At 41.8% G+C, this 20,153-nt stretch overlaps 2 protein-coding genes across 2 annotated transcripts; one reads left to right on the plus strand and one right to left on the minus strand.

The window, feature by feature from the left end:
* Positions 1-4,734: 4,734 nt before the first annotated feature.
* On the minus strand, positions 4,735-10,343 carry LOC126495465 (E3 ubiquitin-protein ligase RLIM-like). Its single transcript, XM_050133045.1, has one exon. It carries the CDS (start codon positions 8,677-8,679, stop codon positions 6,793-6,795), a length of 1,887 nt encoding a protein of 628 aa, XP_049989002.1. The 5' UTR covers positions 8,680-10,343; the 3' UTR covers positions 4,735-6,792.
* A 3,314-nt stretch (positions 10,344-13,657) lies between these two features.
* On the plus strand, positions 13,658-15,605 carry LOC126495467 (pre-mRNA-processing factor 19-like). Its single transcript, XM_050133046.1, has one exon. The coding sequence runs from the start codon at positions 13,976-13,978 to the stop codon at positions 15,233-15,235; it is 1,260 nt and encodes a 419-aa protein (XP_049989003.1). The 5' UTR covers positions 13,658-13,975; the 3' UTR covers positions 15,236-15,605.
* Positions 15,606-20,153: the final 4,548 nt, after the last annotated feature.

A 20,153-nucleotide genomic window follows, 5' to 3' on the forward strand; every position in this document is an offset into this window, starting at 1 on the left:
ACAAAGAATAAAGAAACATCACCTTTCAGGATAGACAAAAATAGCATTAATTATTTTGGGGTAACTCTAACCAAGGAAGTGAAAGATCTACTTGACAAGAACTTTAAGTCTTTGAAGAAAAAAAAATTGAAGAGGATACCAGAAAATGGAAGGCTCTCCCATGCTCTTGGATTGGTAGGATCAACACAGTAAAAAGGGCAATTCTATCAAAAGCAATCTGTAGATTAAATGCAATTTCCATCAAAATCCCAAAAAATTGTTCACAGACCTTGAGAGAACAATAATCAACTTTATATGGAAAAACAAAAACCCAGAATAGCCAAAACAATCTTATACAATAAAGGAACTTCTGGAGGCATTACCATCCCTGACTTCAAAGTCTATTACAGAGCTACAGTAATGAAAATAGCTTGGTATTGGCATAAAAGCAGAGAAATTGACTAATGGAATTGAATGAAAGACCCATATATTAACCCACACAGCTATGAACACCTGGTTTTCGACAAAGGAGCTAAAATTTTACAATGGAAGAAAGAAGGTATCTTTAACAAATGGTGCTGTCATAACTGGATATCAACCTGTAGAAGAATGAAAATATCTATCACCATGCACAATACTCAAGTCGAAATGGATTAAAGATCTCAATATTAATCTGACCATAATGAACCTGACAGAAGGGAAAGTGAGAAGTAGTCTGCAACACATGGACACAGGAGACCACTTCCTGCGTATAATCCCAGTAGCACAGAAATAAAAGAGCAACAATGAATAAATGGGACCTCCTGTAACTGAGAAGCTTCTGTAAAGCAAAGGACACTGTCATTAAGACAAAAAGGCAACCTACTGAATGGAAGAAGATTTTCACCAACCCCACATCAGGCAAAGGTCTGATCTCCAAAATATATAAAGAACTCAAGAAACTAGACATTAAAATTCTGAATAACCCAATTAAAAATGGTGTAATGAACTGAATGGAGAATCCTCAACAGAAGACGTTCAAATGGCCAAAAGATACTTAAGGTCATGTTCAACTTCCTTAGCAATCAGGGAAATGTAAGTCAAAACAACTTTGAGATACCATCTTACACCTGTAAGAATGGCTAAAATAAAAAAAATACCAATGATAACCTATGCTGGAGAGGATGTGGAGTAACAGAAACACTCATCCGTTGCTGGTGGGAATGCAAACTTGTGCAACCACTTTGAAAATCAGTGTAGTTGGATTCTCAGGAAACTAGGAGTCAACCTACCTCAGGATCCAGCAATTCCACTCTTGGGAATATATCCAAGAGATGCCCAATCTTACTACAAAAGCATTTGTTCAACTATGTTCATAGTAACACTATTTATAATAGCCAGAACCTGGAAACAACATAAGTGCCCCTCAATAGAAGAATGGATAAAGAAGGTGTGATACATGTACACATTAGAGTTCTACTCAGCCATAAAAAACAATGACATCTTGAAATATGCATGCAAATGGATGGAAATAAAAAACACTTTACTGAGTGAGATAACTGAGACTCAAAAAGATGAATATGGTATGTACTCTCTCATAAGTTGATTCTAGCCATAAACAAAAGACATTGAGCCTATAATTTGTGATCCTATAGAAGCTAAATAAAAAGATGAACCCAAAGAAAAGCTTGTATTTTTCTTCCTGGATATTGGAAGTAGACAAGATCACTGGGCAAAAGTTCGGAGCACTGGGGTGGGAGTGGGGTGGGGGAAAGGGGAGATGGGGAGAGAGAAGGGAGAAGGGGAGGTTTGGGGAGAACTTGCTCGAATGGGATGGTTGAAACTGAGGAAGGGTGGATATGGGAGCAGGAAAGAAGATATCTTAATTAAGGGAGCCATTTTAGGATTGGCAAGGGACTTGGTTCTAGAGGGGTTCCCAGGTATCCAAGGAGATGTCCCCAGCTAGGTCCTTGGGCAGCAGAGGTGAGGGTGCCTGAACTGGACTTCTCCCGTAGCCACTCTGATGAATATCTTGCCTATCACCATGGAACTTCCATCTGGCGATGGATGGAGATAGAGACAGAGACCCTCATTGGAGCACAGGAGTGAGCTCCCAAGGTCCAGATGAAGAGCAGAAGGAGGGAGAACATGAGCAAGAAAGTCAGGACCACGAGGGGTGCGTCCATCAACTGATATAATGGGAGCTCAGGAAGGCCAGCTGGACTGGGACTGAACGAGCATGTGATCAGACCGGACTCTCTGAATGTGGCTGACAATGAGGGCTGACTGAGAAGCCAATGATAATGGCACTGGGTTTGATGCTACTGCATGTACTGGCATTTTGAGAACCTGGTCTGATTGGATGCATACCTTAGTAGACCTGGATGGAGTGGGGAGGGCCTTGGACTTTCCACTAGACAGGGCACCCTGACTTCTCTTAGGACTGGAGAGGGAGGGGGAGTGGAAGGGAAATGAGAGGAGGTGGAAATTTTTAATAAATAAATTAATAATTAAAAGAAAAGAATTCTCAGGGGACCAATCATGTGGACGCCTTCCTGGAAAGATAAATGTCAGTGTAGGAAGAAGGCAGCAGCTCTAATGGCTTTGCCCCAGGAATTCTCTCAGCCTACTTGTTCCTTCGAAAATGCTGAGAGAACATTGAGAGAAACACAGTACAGAGTCTTAAAGTGGGAAATGGAAAAAGGATTGAAGTCATGCAACAAAGGTCCCATGTCTTATTAATCTTCCTGAGTAACTAAACAGCTTGGTCTGAAAAGAGGAACAATGTTTTTCCATGATGTATCCATGAGTCAGAAACAGCTTGGCCTCCTGGAATTCTTAATATAAATCTTGGTTTGTCTCAACACTGCTATACAGGCATTGCTGGAAACAGCTTATTCTGACACAAATGATATTACCTTTGACAATGGATCTAAGTATCGAGGTAAATTTTCTGTTTTTCTTTGAGGTCACAGCTGTTTTTATTTGCTTAAACTGTGACTGGGAAATACTTTTTCCTCAGAACTTGCCAAGTGAAGCATGATACAGCAATATACATTTAAAAACAGCTTTCTGAAAACCATTTACTAGGTAACAATTACAACACTGATATTGATCATAAACATAGTGAACTGTACTGAAGGGGAAAAGCAGACACCCTCACATGTGCGCTCTCTGCCTGTTACAAACGTTCAGAGAGAATACTTTGTAGACCAACATTCAGAACCGTCTTAAGACTCTAAATGCTCCGCAAGCGTGGCTTCCATGTCCTGCATACTTTTTGTAAGAGTGTGACAGGGAAGCCAGTCAGGAAAAACATTTTTAAAAAAAATCAACTAAGGCAGATTACAAATGATTTCCATTCACAAAAGAATTCAAAACATCTCCTTCATCTGTTTAAAAAACAAGGTCAACTTCAAGGGGCTACTGCATTCTAGCAAACAGTTAGAAATGGCCTTTAACAATCATTTGCAACATTGACCTCTTTATCACGAGGATTTGGAGATCCGTCTTAAGGTCATAGAAGAAGGTGGTTAAATACAAAATGTGTAAATGATAACCCTTCATAAATATAAGACATTAACAAAAGCAGAAAATATTGGGCACAGAAATAAAGTTTTTCCAGAAGAAAAAAAACCCCATTGCTTAAGGTAACAGAGCTAAGCACTTTCCTACCTTGGAATGATTCTGGTAATCGTGTCCCTAAAGACTGAATATCTCCTGGCACATTTCCTTATCAGTTCTACGATCACCTGCTCCAACACTAGTGTGTGAGCCTCCTCCCTCTCCCCAGTGCCACCTCCATTAACATAGTGGTGCAACTACATGTTCTTTTCAGGGAAAATGTTCCAATTTCCCAACACAGCTCTCTTCAGTGGTACTGCAAATAGTGTGAAGTTTTTTAACTTGTTCAACTTGTTTTCAGCACTAATAAATCTCAACATTGTAAGCTGCACGGAATAAAAACAAAATACTGTAAACCTTCACACTAGTAAGTAGATTAAAAAACAGTAAATTGAAATATACAAGGAATATGAGGATTTAGTACTTCCCCCTATACTTTGAACAATGTAATTTCCAACATTATTACTGCATGAAGTTCAAAGTAGGCCTTAAAGACAGAAACTTTCTGTAATAAAGAAAAAGTGCAAAGATACAAAATGAAGTGTAAAGTCTTTTGCAAGAATAGGTGTTTGGATGCTGGTGAGGAAAAAAATTTTCATTCTTCATTGTACACCTGACACCTATACAAGCAACCTTATTATTTATTTATTTACTTATTTATTTATATATCCATTTATTTAACATTTCTGCCTCCTCCTCGCCACCACCGCCCATTTCTTTAACATCTGCAACACTAGTAATATATAATAATCATGGACTTGGTAAAATGGAAAAGCAACTCCCACTAAAAATACTTGTATTCATCCTAGAGAAACCAAGAGATAGGAGTGCTATGCAAAAGGGTACACATGCATGTCAAAACATGTGCATTCTACTGAAGCCTAGGAATGGGACGATCGATTTCCAGTGTCTCCGAAGAGCTTCAACATCTGCATTCATAACCAGCATCCTGCTTGAGTTACCTCTGGCTTCAGTACCTTGCAAACGAGTCATAGGTTTGGGGCGTTCAGGGAGGTACCTGTTGTCAGCAACTTCATGTTTAGAATATGCTTCAGCTGTTTTTGAGCTAAAGAAAATGAACACCCCTAAAATGGAACATTTTAACCAAGAGGAAAATGGATTTGTTTTTATTAATCAGGATTATCCTACAGATCTGAAAACCATAGAAAGGTGACAAGGAGGCTCTCAAATATAAAGGAATCCTGACTTTTACCTGGATAATTCTTTTAAAAAGATAAAAAATGTATTACATAAGAGCCATAAATAGTGAAATCTGCTTATATTAAAAAGAAATAGGTGAAGCTTTGTTTGGACATTATTTCCTTGCAAGAGCAGTACATATTCTTTGTAAACAACTACCAAATTTACAATTTCATTCCCTTGACACTTAGCCAGAGGAAAACATGTAAGAATGAACTTTGAAATAATCTGTATTGCTAAGGTGGTACCAGTCAGGGCAAGCATATTTGAGTAAAAGAGTTTCTAGAATCCCGGGCTAGTCTGGGTAGTTAGCTCATTTGGTGAAAGGCCAGGGATGTGCCTGCTCAATCCAGCTTCTCTTCTGGCCTGGCAGCTTTCTCCGGGGAACCAACAAGGCTAATCTTAACCCCAATCAGTCTTAAAAGAAAAACCAGGCAAGAGTACTGGGGTTATCACATTCTAGTCTTACCACTAAAAAAGAACAATAAAGTGAATGTCCACAGATGTGAGCAAGACATCTCATCTTCACATATGGACAACACAAATAGAATTTGAATTTCAAATAACCCAACATGCCTCACTATCAATAAAAGATAATATCTTAGTATATGAATAAGTCTTTTAAATGTGGCATGTTGGATCTGCTAGGTACAGCAATGAAATATTGACAAGCGTGCACTATTACCACAGATGATAAATCTCGAAAACAAGCAAATCCGAGACTTTTCCAAAAGCACACCCATCTGTACCAACTGAAATCCCTACTTTAAAATTGGTTTAGAAGTCTCTTTCCTCCACCTTCTCTTTTTGAGAAGCAGATTGTAAAAACATCAATTTAACTTGTGCTAGGTGGTAGCGGTTTGTTTTTTAAACCAAAAACAGCTCTGCTGAATTTGTTGATCTTCTGCTTCATCTATTCAAGTTGAATACTGGGTCAAGCTGCTGTGGCTGTCACTGTAGGAAACCAGTTCATGCCTATACCACTGTCATCATGAAAATGTTTCATTCTCCAGAACAGTGTTCTTACCCTCTATGACTTCTTGCCTAAATCCAGGTTAATATCCTTGATTTCCATTGGGTTTTACCGCAGTTTGATTCTACATGGTCCTTTCTTTCCATGTCACAGTAGCTGTTCTCAAACACATTTAATAGAGATATGTTCTGCTCTCATCACCCACACACTTACAAAAGCAGCGTGGCACTTGGTTTGGTGTGTTTGTTTTACTATGCCAGCTCAAAAAAAGCAGTTCTCATTTCTAAGCACGGTACTTTACAATTTTGTGTGCGTTAATACAATAGTGCATTGGAAAAGTACTGAGCCTCTACAAAATAACTTTACCTTTTGAAACAAACGAATGTGATTTTTTTTCACTTACGCAAGCATAGGCTTTTTAATATTTCAACAAGATAAATATCTCAATGAAACTCTGTGTTCACTCGATTGTGTGCCACTGTGATGGCCTTAGGACAGTTAATACACTTAGAAGATCCTACCTGTTTAGTGTTATTTACACCGGTATATCCATCATCCCCTAATCTGGAAGGTGAACAAACAATACTCAGAAAATGTGACTGAATTGTGTCAATAACTGGGAATGGTATAGTTTTAATTAATCCCTTACTAAACACATAATAGAACTTATGAGTGGGAATTTTCTTCATGCCCCTCTTATGGCCTGGGAAACCTAAAAAGAGCTCAACATGATAAAGGTGCCCCTGCTAAGGCAGACCTTCTGGTAAAAAAGGGAAAATGACAAGTGTACATGGGTAATTATCAGTAACAGGTTAGCAATTATCCGGTACTGAAATCAAACACTGAAGGCCTAAAACGTTACATCTGAAATATTCTTTCTATCCTGAAAGAGAAACTAGAGAAAAGACACGATTCCCTCAGAAAGCAATGACGCAATTCAGGTTGTGACTTTATATTTAAGCACCGTGAGATAAAGGAAGCGATTTCCATTTGCCGGTCACTATTCCAGCAACACAGCATCGAGAGTTCTGTTCTCATTAAACAACCCTATGTCTGTTCCAGGAAGAAGAGACGACCCTGCGACAAATGGGACAGGAGTTATTCTCCGATAACCAGCAGTCGATGCAGTGGACGTGGTACTCATGGGAGCAAGGTAGCGCATGAAGTTTGTCACCTTCTGTATATTCAGTAATGCAAATAATACGTGTCTTCAATGCATTGTTTTCACCAAAACTTCTCGTTGCCAAGTTATTAATCTGGACATTGGTGGGTCCTCTAGATAGGTGGCTGTCATGAAAGGGGTAAAGTCGGGTTGCTTCAATACCTCCTTCAAACATCTGTGAGATACTTTCTGAATATTCACCAATGGAACTGGAGCCAGGGTTGAAGCTGGAGACGGAAGCAGAGTTGTTACCACTAGAGCTCCTTCTTCCACTCCATGGAAGCTCACCAAAAGCTGTTGTACTCTGCCTTAACCTGGTTTGAATCAGAAGAGATGTAGTTTCCCTTGATCCACTATTGTGGATTGTAAGAGTGGAAAACCTGTGAGTACTCACAGAGGTTCTCCCAGCTGCATGTTCAGAAAGTGTAAAGGTGCCTATAAAACCTCCAGGTTCACTTTCATAAGTGACCGTGTTGTTTGGGATCTGAGACCTTGACAGAGTTCTGCTAGCTATGCAATCACTCTGCCAGTCTTCTGCCAGCAGAACTCTTCTGACTTGAAGGTCTCTGGTTGGAGGTCTTTGACCAGATCCTGCCGCTTCACCATTGGTATCTGTGTCTGAAGAGCTTGTCCCTTGAGCGGCAGAATTTCTTGACCCAGAAGCCACAAAACGACCTCCACCTAGCAACTCAGGTCCAGTTATCTGGTGTCTCAAAGTCACATGGTGATGGGCTCTGGAACTACCCTCTATCTCGTTTGCCAAAGGCTGCTCAAAAGTTCGAGATGAGATGCTATGATGAGATCTTCGTGGAATTTCATTTGCTGGGTGCAGAGAAGACCTTCTTCTTTCAGCTCTGACTCTGGTTCTTCGCTGGTGTTCTGGTTTCAAGCTTCTTGCCCTCCTCCGACCTCTGGTGGATGGCACATCTGTTAATGCTTCAGCAGAACTGTGTTCTGACCTAGGTGTTCTGGCAGATGATGTCTCAGATGCTGAATTTTCCATTTGACTTTGGAGGCGATCCATGTTTTCTACATTAAGACGTGTAGCAGATGGTTCATTTTCATTCTCTGAGGTTTGGCTTCCATTATTACGGTTAACATTTGTCTCTAAACTGAATCTGAAATCACCACTGTTTGGATTAGTGTGGCTCACTGCCCTCCCGGACAGATTTCCACTCTGACCACTTCTTGTTGTATTGCCAGTCTGTCTGACAGAGCTAAGCCAATCTATTACAAAGTCACCATTGGACTCGTCATCTGAAGAGTCTCCATTTTCTTCTGAGCTCTGTGGCGGCAGCCGAGGCGGCCCCTCTTCAATTTGCTGTAGTCTTCTGAACAGCTCCTCCACAGTACTTTGACCTGCGGTGCCTAGCAAATTGTTGTTTCTCAGAAGTCTATAGTCTTCTCCACTCAGATTATTTACAAATTGATGGAAACCTTCTTCCGGATCTAAGTGATCCACGTGCCTTCTGCGCTGTGCTGCAGATTGGTCATTTCCTTGATCGCTAGAATCTGAGTTTTCCATCTTGATGAACAAGTAGATGATTATCTGTCTGTTATGACATAGTACTGAAATCCAATCAACTGGACCTTCAGTTTTCTTCGCTAGGCTTCGGTGGTCTGGCCAGGAGGGGACTGGATGGGCTCTGCCCCCTCCACTGCCCATGAGGCCGCCTAAGCTCTGCCGAGTGCCTGCCTCCTGCTCTCTAGCCTGCCTCAGAATGCATGGGAGTGACCCGGCTCTAGCCCAGAGCCTGGCCATTCTGAGACGTAGCTCAAGCAACCATTATCTTCCCCATTGTTACCTAGCAGTGACAGAAATCCACTCAAGATACCGTTTCTTAAAGTCACCCCAAATTACCTATTGAATGTAGTTCGGGTTCCCTTTCTCAGCTACTCCACAGGACTCAAGAAGTCCTATTTAGAAAGCAGATGATTCAGCCAAAGCGTACCAGGTGGGCCTGGTGAAGAGTGACTGGTAGTCGTATTTGTAGGACAAACCCACTCTTCTTGCAAGGCTGGCATCACGCTGGGGAATTTAATGAGACAGTGACTGCTTCATGATAGGTTGGCATCGCACAAGATGTTCATTGTGCCCTTCCCCAATCACAGTGGCTAGGTGCCATCATGAGAAGGAACCAAGGGGTTGGCCTTCGCTACTCTGGTGTCATGAGAACAAGGATTAAGTCAGGGAGCCTGAAGACACCCTGCTACAGCCCTTGAGTGGGAGATAGCTATAGGCACTATTACAGAGAATGGGAAAGCAGATATGGACATGCTGACCCTTTTGGGTTGGCATCTGATTAGGGTGCTAAGGGGAATGGTGGTTTCTAGACCAGCCCTCCCTGTAAATGTAAGCAACTGTTACTGTCACCCGAGGTTGGCAGGAAGTTTGACTTCTAGAGGTACCTTTCTGCCATGCATTTCACTACTGGCAGGATGGAAAACAGAAACATCAGCCCCCTTCCTCCCACAGAGCGTTCACTTAGGGGTGACTTATGAAAACACAGAGCCTGAGACTCCTGCTCAGATCTCAGTCCTGTCTTTGTTCCCCTTCCCCACTATTCAAAGTGTTCAGGGGGCTCTCATCAACTTGGTAAGTAGGCAGAGCCTGAAACATAAACTCTGGAGAAGATGGAACATGGGAGCACCTGCATAGCCCTAAGGCTGGGGAAGCAGAGTGTTTTAGACTCCTTGAAATAGAATGCTTAGCAAAACTTTTGTTATATGTTTTTTTTTTTTGCTTAATATTGTTTGTTATTTGTAATTTTATATTTGGTATCTGTTCCTACTGTATATAGTTGTATTGGGTTTAGTTCGATCTTGATTAGAGAAAGGGGGAGATAATGGGGGACTTCAGCCAATCACATGTTGCTTAGTGTGTCCCGTAGGGCCACAGATAGCCAATAAAAGCATCTATGTGCTCGAGCTCACTCTCTTTGTGTTCCTGTTCTCCTGAATCGCTGGCACCCTAGTTTTATAAGTTTCCTTTCTTCTGTTTATTAAAGCTTAATATTATTTTAAGTTGGTTTGGTTAATTACAGCTTCAGATCAGCCTCGCCCATCAACTCACAAAGGTGATGTAAAGATTAGTTGATCAGAGGAATTAGTATGATGTTTTGAGGTTTCCTATGCCAGACTTAGTCTATCACTTCTGATTTCAGTTTCCTGCAGCTCCTCAGGGTATAGACAGAATGCAGCCAGATTCTCTGAGAGGATATAAGACAAATGGCATCTAACCTAGTTCCCAGTAGAGTCCTTGTTCCCCCTTGGAACCTCATGAGCACAGACTTCACTGTCTACATTTCTATTGCATTTTGGTCTTCCCATGTCCCACCCATTAAGCTGTACAGTGTTTGAGGACTTCTCTAGCCAACAACTCGGAACTCTTCTACATTTCTCCCGTGACCTCATTCCTAAGGCCTATGGACTGCAAGGTCCCATTTATAACAATAATGATTCCAACCCTGGTACCAAGGTTCTGGACTTATTTCATTTCTCATTTTCCTGACAAAATACCAGACCAAAATACCTTCAGAAGCCAAGGGTATATTTTATGCAGGCTTTGGAGCAAATACAGCCTGTCATATTGTGATAGCATGATAGTGACAGTGGCTCCAGCTCTTGTGGCAGGCTGTTGAGACAGCTCTTTACACTGTGCCAGTGGCGACAAGGCAGAGAATGATGATGCTCTGCTCACTTTGCTTTTTCCTTTTGTCCCCTTTGCTCACTCTGGGAGCCCAGCTCATTGACTGGTGCCGCTAGCATTCCCCGGGCCTATTTCCTGAGAGCTGTCTCTCTAGAAATGTGCTACTCGACTGGCCCAAATCCACTTATGTTGGCAAGAAAGATCAACCACAGAAACATAATGAAGACCATGTATGTCAACCTTGTCACCAGCATTGTACCAAATGGGAGGAAACTGAAATCATTTCATTTTGAATAAGAAGGTGAAAAGTCCACTTTCTTCACTCTTATTCAGTTCAGTGCTGAAATCTTAGTCAAAGCAATAAGACAAGAGACAGAAGCCAAAAGAAAACAGAAGTAGACAAATTACCTCTCAGATTCTGTACTTGAAAGATCCAAAGGAGTACTAGATCTCATAAGCATTTTCAGCACAGTAGCAGAATACCAAATAAACCTATAGAATTATATTTTTCTCTATATAAATACTGAGCTTACTGAGAGAGAAATAAAACAATTCCTTTAGCAATTGCAAAAATAGTAATACCTAGGAGATTGGACTAGAGAGATGGCCTACTGATAAGAGACCATGCTTCTCTTCCAGAGAACTAGAATTTGGGCAGCTGACAATTTCCTCCGTTTCAAGTTCCCTGAGATTCAGTGCTATCTTCTGTTCATTGAGGGCACTCACATACACACAGCTATACACAAAAACACATAATTATACATAATTAGACAAAGTAAGTCAAAAATTAACTGCCTAGGAATAAACCTAACTTTTAAGCTAAAAGTTTATTAGAGGCACCTGAAATTATAATGAAGCTGGGCGGTGGTGGCACATGCCTTTAATCCCAGCACTCTTGAAGGCAGAGGCAGGCAGATCTCTTTGAGATTGAGGCCAGCCTCCTCTAGAGAATGAGTTCTAGGACAGACTCCAAAGCTATACATAGAAACCCTGTCTTGAAAAAACAAAAAGAAGACACGTGCAATTAAAATTTTATTATATTTTCCATTTCTTTCTTTGTGTGTGTGTGTGTGTGTGTGTGTATGTGTACACATTCACTTCTTTCTTTGTGTGTGTATACACATTCACTTACCACTGTAGTTGTGTAGAGGTCCAAGGAAAACTCCAACCAAATAGCTCCCAGGAACTGAATGGTGCTTTTCAGACTTAGGAGCATATGCCATTACCTGCTCAGCCATCTCTCTAGCCCTACAATTAAAAATGTAAAACAACATTTAGCAATTGTTATAGGAGGGGGAGGGGAGTGGGTGAGTAGAGGAGTGGGAGGATGGGAGGAAGTGGAAATTTTGAATGATATTATTTATAAAGCAATAAAAACCAAACAAATACAAAACTAAAAATGTAAAACACTGGGCCTGGAGAGATGGCTTGGCAATAGAGCACTCCCTGCTCTGCTGGAGGGTCTGGCTCCAATTTCTAGCACCCACATGGCAGCTCACAAATGTCCAGTTCCAGAGGCTCTGACACCTTTACACCAAAGCACATAAAATAAATTTTCATAAATAATAAAAGATTTAACAGACCAAAGAAACAATTTGAAGAATGACTTTCTGATATGAATTAGCAAAATTAATATTGTGAAAATGGTGATTTTACCAAAAGCAATTGACAGTTTCAGTGCGATCCATATCAGAATAAAAATGTTATTCTTTTCAGAATTCCTAAAGATCTTCCAAAATTTACACAGAGACACAAAACATCACACATAACCAAAGCTATCCTAAGCATGGCAATGCCCTAATTTGTCACACTACAGAACCATAGAGACAAAAACAGCATGCTACCAGCACCAAAACAGAGACAAAGACAAAGGAATAGAAAAGCGACTCAGTAAATCCACACAGTTACAGGTTGGCATGTGTGTCTGAGACAGGATCCCTTGCAGCTCAGGATGGTCTTGCCTTGAACTACTGATGCTCCTGCCACTATCTCCCAAGTTCTGGAATCGCAGATTATCATTTGACCTCACTTTTGACAAAGGTGCCAAAACCTCACACCACAGAAAGCACCACATTTTCACCAAATGGTGCTGAGAAAACTGTATGTTCTCCTGAAGAAGAATTAGTCTAAGTCACTATCTCTCACCTAATTGTACAGAAGTCAATTAGGTCTGCAGCAATGACCTTAATGGAAGGCTTTCAAGTTTGAAACTGCTGGCCTGAAATGGGGAGAACATGTCACGATAGAGGCAACGTGTGGCAAGGACATTCTGACAAGAGCTCCAAGTGCTCAGGAGGCACAACTGACAGATTGGGTTTTATAAAACAGCAAAGGGAATAGGCAGCAGAGTGGAGACACCACATACAGAAAGAATGAATTTCTTGCTAGCTCTATACCTGACACTGAATTAATATACATAATATAGGAACAACTCCAATATCAATATCCAAATTATCCAATCAATCCATTGACCAATGAACTAAACAAATGATTCTTAGAAGAAGAAAGGCAAATATGGCTGAGAAAGGTAGGGAAAATGTTCAACATCCTTAGACAGCGGCAGGTCTGCAAGGTCAAACTACATTCACATTTCATCTCACTGCAGTCGATATGGCCACCAAAAACAAAGCAGTAGCATCACATGCTGCCAAGAATGTGAGAAAATGAAACCTGGTGGAGATGTCAATCCAGCCACTGTGGAAAATCACAGTGCAGGTTCCTCAAAGCACTGATGATAGAACTGTCACATGATGTAGTTGCAGGACTGCTCCGAATAGCTGCAAGGGAATCTGAGCCAGCCAGTTACAGCGAGACAATGGAGCCCCTGTTTCTTTTGTGGCAGTATTCACAATGGCCAAGTTATGGCATCATCCTAGGTGTTAATCAACAGATGAATGGATAAAGGAATTTTGACATGTCACACACACACACACAAGACATAAAAGAGAGAGGTTAATTATTTTGGGAGAGAAGGGGGACTAGTAGAAAAAGGAAAGAGTACAGAAGAACATGAACAAACTACAATGATATGTGTGTATTGAAATGTCATATTGAAATTCATTATTTCCTGTACTAAGTGAAAACTTTTAATTAAAAGATGTTCTATCAGTCTGGGAGTCCGCTGCGAGGCGACTGGCAGCGCTGCGACGGCGCCATGTCCCTGATCTGCTCGATCTCCAACGAAGTGCCAGAGCATCCATGCGTGTCCCCTGTCTCTAATCATGTGTATGAGCGGTGACTCATTGAGAAGTACATTGCAGAGAATGGGACAGATCCTATCAACAACCAGCCTCTCTCTGAGGAGCAGCTCATCGACATCAAAGTTGCTCACCCAATCCGGCCCAAGCCTCCCTCTGCCACCAGCATCCCAGCCATTCTGAAAGCCTTGCAGGATGAGTGGGATGCCGTCATGTTGCACAGCTTCACCCTTCGCCAGCAGCTGCAGACAACCCGCCAGGAGCTGTCGCATGCTCTGTACCAACACGATGCTGCCTGCAGAGTCATTGCCCATCTCACCAAGGAAGTCATTGCTGCTCGAGAAGCTCTGGCTACTCTGAAACCACAGGCTGGTCTTATTGTACCTCAGGCAGTGCCAAGCTCACAGCCCAGTGTTGTGGGTGCAGGAGAACCCATGGATTTGGGTGAGCTGGTGGGAATGACCCCTGAGATTATCCAGAAGCTTCAAGACAAGGCTACTGTGCTAACCACGGAGCGTAAGAAGAGAGGAAAGACTGTGCCTGAGGAGCTAGTGAAACCTGAAGATCTCAGCAAGTACCGGCAGGTGGCATCCCATGTGGGGCTACACAGTGCTAGCATTCCTGGGATCCTTGCTCTGGACCTCTGTCCTTCAGACACCAACAAGATTCTCACTGGTGGAGCAGACAAAAACGTTGTTGTCTTTGATAAGAGTATTGAGCAAATCCTGGCCACTCTCAAAGGCCATACCAAGAAGGTCACCAGCGTGGTGTTTCATCCTTCTCAAGAACTGGTGTTTTCTGCATCCCCAGATGCCACTATCAGGATTTGGTCGGTCCCAAACACCTCTTGTGTACAGGTTGTTCGGGCCCATGAGAGCGCAGTGACAGGCCTCAGCCTCCATGCTACTGGAGACTATCTCCTGAGCTCCTCTGATGATCAGTACTGGGCCTTCTCTGACATCCAGACAGGGCGTGTGCTCACCAAGGTGACAGATGAGACATCCGGCTGCTCTCTTACCTGTGCACAGTTCCACCCTGATGGACTCATCTTTGGAACAGGAACCATGGACTCCCAGATCAAGATCTGGGACTTGAAGGAGCGTACCAATGTGGCCAACTTTCCTGGCCACTCTGGCCCCATTACCAGCATCGCCTTCTCTGAGAATGGGTACTACCTGGCCACAGCAGCTGATGACTCTTCAGTCAAGCTCTGGGACTTACGCAAGCTGAAGAACTTCAAGACATTGCAGCTGGACAACAACTTTGAGGTGAAGTCACTGATCTTTGACCAGAGTGGAACCTACCTGGCTCTTGGGGGTACAGATGTCCAGATCTACATCTGCAAACAGTGGACAGAGATTCTTCACTTTACAGAGCATAGTGGCCTGACCACTGGAGTGGCCTTTGGGCACCACGCCAAGTTCATCGCTTCAACAGGCATGGACAGGAGCCTCAAATTCTACAGTCTGTAGGCCCTATGCCTTCTCACAATTCTGGGCCTCATCTCAGTAGTGGGTTAGATTTAGGGGGGTGGAGGAACTTTAGGAGGAGGGAGGTCTGGTGGGGGGGACATTCACATCATTTCATTCTGGTCTGGATGATGGTCTGAGCCAGGGCACATGGAGCACCGCTATCCATGCAGCCTTCAGGCCCCAGGGAACGAACATGGAGGAATTGTCACCCTGTAAGTGCTCAGAGTAGGAGTCCAGCACTTCTTCCCAGTAGTGGCAGCTGTTCCATGCCTGCTCTGTTTCAGCTCTTCTGAGACAGGGAGGTGAGCCAAGGGAACTGTGAAGGGAGGGGCAGGAGGGCTCGTGCTGGTTTTTGTAAGCAGTGATCTAGTTTCATTTAAAAAAAAAAAACCCACACAGTAAAAAAAAAAAAAAAAAAAAAAAAAAAAAAAAAAAAAAAAGATGTTCTATCTATAGTAAAAGCAATCACCAGGAAAACAAAGTATTTTGTAAGCTCTAAAGCTGCTTGTTGATCAGTCATCCCTACAAGGTCATCACAATTCTTGCATCTGTGTAGGACTATTTTGAATTTAATGCATCTTCAAGTGATTTTTGCCTGGCTATGTTTCTGAACTTGTGACAAAGTAGCATCCAATTGCTTAAAAGTAACAGTCTTTAAATGAATCTCTATTTTGATTGCTTCTAAAGACTAAACTTCTGTCACTGTGTCTATGTCTGCCTTTCTTCCTCTGTGTGTTATAAGGTAAAGAAAAAGCCCCTTCTTCTGTCCTTTATTTTTGTTTTTGTTGAGACAGGGTTTCTCTGTAGCTTGGAGCCTCTCCTGGAGCTAGCTCTTATAGACCAGGCTGGCCTCCAACTCAGAGATATCTGCCTGCCTCTGCCTCCCAAGTACTGGGATCAAAGGTGATTTGCCAACACACCATGAATTCACAAAGGTCTCTTTGCCTACACCTCCCAGATCTGTGATTAAAGACATGTGACACCGCACTTTAAACTCACAGAGGTCTTTCTGCCTCTGCTTTCCAAGCATTGGAATTAAAGATGTGTACCACCATGCCTTGAACTCACAGAGGTCTGCTGCCTTTGTCTACCAAGAGTTGGGATTAATGGTTTGTATCCCCACACCCAACTACTCTCTTTCTTTCTTTTTAATTTTAAGGACTTTAACCTTTAGACTGCATATATTTTTAACATACTCTAAACCATTTAGAGGTTACTTCATCTTTGGCTCTCTTATTTCTGTATATCTCTCTTTTTTCTGACCCCATGATTCTTTAATTTCCTAAGCAATATGGAAAGGATTGAGCTGTGGCTTTGACAGCTTGATCCAGCCCATTCCTTAGCTTTCTGAAATTCCAAGCTCATGGTAGAGGTACCACCTGGAGCCATGTTTGTTGCGAGAACTGTATGGCATTTCAAGGTCCTTGCTGGCAAGCAAGCTGAAACAGTGTGTTAACAAACAATACTCAAATGCTCTCTCTGTAGCAGGACCTCCTGCCTCAAAGAGTCAGAGTTTGTACTGGTAAGACAACCCAGAAAGCTGGCATTTTAAAATGGCACAGCATTTTTCCTGCTATCTCTAAAAACCATAATGTGTTTCACAAACTAGAAACAGAAGAGTCTTTGCCAAATTCCTTTTTTTTTTGAAAAAATTTCTGCCCTCTGAGCTTCCCATTTCCCTCCCCCTCTCCCTACTCTTCTCCCCCTCCCTCTCCAGTCCAAAGAACAGTCAGGGTTCCCTGCCCTGTGGGAGGTCCAAGGTCCTCCCCCCCTCCATCCAGGTCTAGGAAGGTGAGCATCCAAACAGGCTAGACTCCCACAATGTCAGTACATGCAGTAGGATCAAAACCCAGTGCCATTGTCCTTGGCTTCTCATCAGCCCTCATTGTCTGCCATGTTCAGAGTCCAGTGTTATCCCATGCTTTTTTAGTCCCAGCCCACCTGGCCTTCGTGAGCTCCCATTAGATCATCCCTACTGTCTCAGTGGGTGAGTGCACCCCTTGCGGTCCTGACTTCCTTGCTCATGTTCTCCCTCCTTCTGCTCCTCATTTGGACCTTGGGAGCTCAGTCCCGTGCTCCAGTGTGAGTCTCTGTCTCTATCTCCATCCATTGTCAGATGAAGGTTCTATGGTGATATGCAAGATATTCATCAGTATGGCTATAAGATAGGGCCATTTCAGGCTCCCTCTCCTCTGCTGCCCAATGAGCTAACTGGGGACATCTCCCTGGACACCTGGGAGCCCCTCTAGGGTCAAGTCTCTTGCCAACCCTAAGGTGGCTCTTTTAATTAAGATATATACTTCCCTGTTCCCATATTCACCCTTCCTTTATCCCAACCATCCCATTCCCCCAAGTTTCCCCCCATCCTCCCCTTCTCACTTTTATCTCCCCATCTCCCCTTACCCCTATCCCACCCCACCCCCAAGTTCCCAATTTTTGCCTGCCAATCTTGTATATTTCCAATAGCCAGGAGGATAACTATATGTATTTCTTTGGGTTCACCTTCTTATTTAGCTTCTCTAGGATCACAAATTATAGGCTCAATATCATTTATTTATGGGTAGAAACCAATTATGAGCAACTACATCCCATGTTCATCTTTTTTGGATCTGGGTTACTTCACTCAGGATTGTGTTTTCTATTTCCATCCATTTGAATGCAAAATTCAAGATGTAATTTTTTTTTTTACCGCTGAATAGTACTCTAATATGTATATATTCCACAATTTCTTCATCCATTCTTCCATTGAAGGGCATCTAGGTTGTTTACAGGTTCTGGCTATTACAAATAATGCTGCTATGAACACAGTTGAACAAATGCTTTTGTAATACAATAGGGCATCTCTTGGGTATATTCCCTAGATTGGTATTGCTGGATCCTTGGGTAGGTTGATCCTGAATTTCCTGAGAAACTACCACACTGATTTCCAAAGTGGTTGCACAAGTTTGCCTTCCCACCAGCAATGGATGAGTGTAACCCTTACTCCACAACCTCTCCAGCAAAGGCTATCATTGTTGTTTTTGATTTTAGCCATTCTGACAGGTGTAAGATGGTATGTCAAAGTTGTTTGGATTTGTAATTCCCTGATCACTAAGGAGGTTGTGCATGACCTTAAGTGTCTTTTGGCCATTTGAACTTCTTCTTTTGAGAATTCTCTGTTCAGATCAGTGCCCCATTTTTTAATTGGGTTAATTAGCATTTTAAAGTCTAGTTTCTTGAGTTCTCTATATATTTTGCAGATCAGACCTTTGTCTGTTGCGGGGTTGGTGAAGATCTTCTCCCAGTCAGTAGGTTGCCTTTTTGTCTTAGTGATAGTGTCCTTTGCTTTCCAAAAGCTTCTCAGTTTCAGGAGGTCCCATTTATTCAATGTTGCCCTTAATGTCTGTGCTGCTGGTGTTATACATAGGAAGCGATCTCCTGTGCCCATATCTTGTAGAGTACTTCCCACTTTCTCTTCTATCAAGTTCAGTGTGTTCAAATTGATATTGATCCATTTAGACTTGAGTTTTGTACATGGTGATTGATATGGATCTATTTTCATTCTTTTACAGGTTGACATCCAGTTGTGCCAGCACCATTTGTTGAAGATTCTTTCTTTCTTCCATTGTGTACTTTTAGCTCCTTTATCGAAAATCACGTGTTCATAGGATTGAGGGTTAAAATCTGGGTCTTCTATTCGATTCCATTGGTCAACTTCTCTGTTTTTATGCCAATACCAAGCTGTTTTCAATACTGTAGCTCTGTAATAGAGTTTGAAGTTGGGGATGGTAATGCCTCCAGAAGTTCCTTTATTGTACAGGATTGTTTTGGTTATCCTGGGTTTTTTATTTTTCCATATTAAGTTGATTATTGTACTCTAAAGATCTGTGAAGAATTTTGATGGGGCCTTGGTGGGGATTGCATTGAATCTATAAATTGCCTTTGGTAGAATTGTCATTTTTACTATGTTGGTCCTCTCAATCCAAAAGCAAGGGAGACCCTTCCATTTTTGGTATCCTCTTCAATTTCTTTCTTCAAAGACTTAGTTCTTGTCAAATAGATCTTTCACTTTCTTGGTTAGGGTTACCCTAAGATATTTTATGCTATTTGTGCCTATCATGAAATGTAATGCTTCTCTGATTTCCCTCTCTGATTCCTTATCCTTTGTGTATAGGAGGGCAAATGATTTTTTGGAGTTGATCTTGTATCCTGCAACGTTACTAAAGGTGTTTATCAGCTGTAGGAGTTCTTTGGTGGAGTTTTAGGAATCGCTTATGTACACTATCATATCATCAGCAAATAAAGAAAGTTTAACTTCTTCCTTTCCAATTCGAACCCCCTTGGTCCCTTTATGTTGTCTTATTGCTATTGCTAGAACTTCAAGCACTATATTGAAGAGGTATGGAGAGAGTGGACAGCCTTGTCGTGCTCCTGATTTTAGTGGGATGGCTTTGAGTTTCTCTCCATTTAATTTGATGTTAGCTGTCGGCTTGCTTTAAATAGCTTTTATTATATTTAGGTATGACCCTTGTATACCTAATGTCTCCAAGACCTTTATCAGAAAAGGATGTTGAATTTTGTCAAATGCTTTTTCAGCATCTAATGAAATGATCATATGTTTTTTTTCTTTCAGTTTTATTTATATGATGGATTACATTGATAGATTTTTGTATGTTGAACCATTTCTGCATCTCTGGGATGAAGCCTACTTGATCATAATGGATACTTTTTCTAATGTGTTCTTGGATTCGGTTTGCCAGTATTTTGTTGAGGATTTTTGCATCGATGTTCATGAGTGAGATTGGCCTATAATTCTCTTTCTTGGTTGAGTCTTTGTGTGGTTTTGGTATCAGAGTGACTGTAGCTTCATAAAAGGAATTTGGCAATGACTCTTCTGCTTCTATATTGTGAAATACATTAAGGAGTATAGGTATTAGGT

The sequence above is a fragment of the Alexandromys fortis genome, unplaced genomic scaffold, assembly GCF_014885135.2.
Source record: "Alexandromys fortis isolate MF-2015 unplaced genomic scaffold, M_Fortis_MF-2015_v1.1 scaffold_495, whole genome shotgun sequence".
NCBI classification, from domain to species: Eukaryota; Metazoa; Chordata; class Mammalia; order Rodentia; family Cricetidae; genus Alexandromys; species Alexandromys fortis.

Excerpts from the sequence above, each read along its gene's own strand:
- LOC126495465 (XM_050133045.1), bottom strand. The coding sequence starts at position 8,679 with ATGGCCAGGCTCTGGGCTAGAGCCGGGTCACTCCCATGCATTCTGAGG.
- LOC126495467 (XM_050133046.1), top strand. The coding sequence starts at position 13,976 with ATGTTGCACAGCTTCACCCTTCGCCAGCAGCTGCAGACAACCCGCCAG.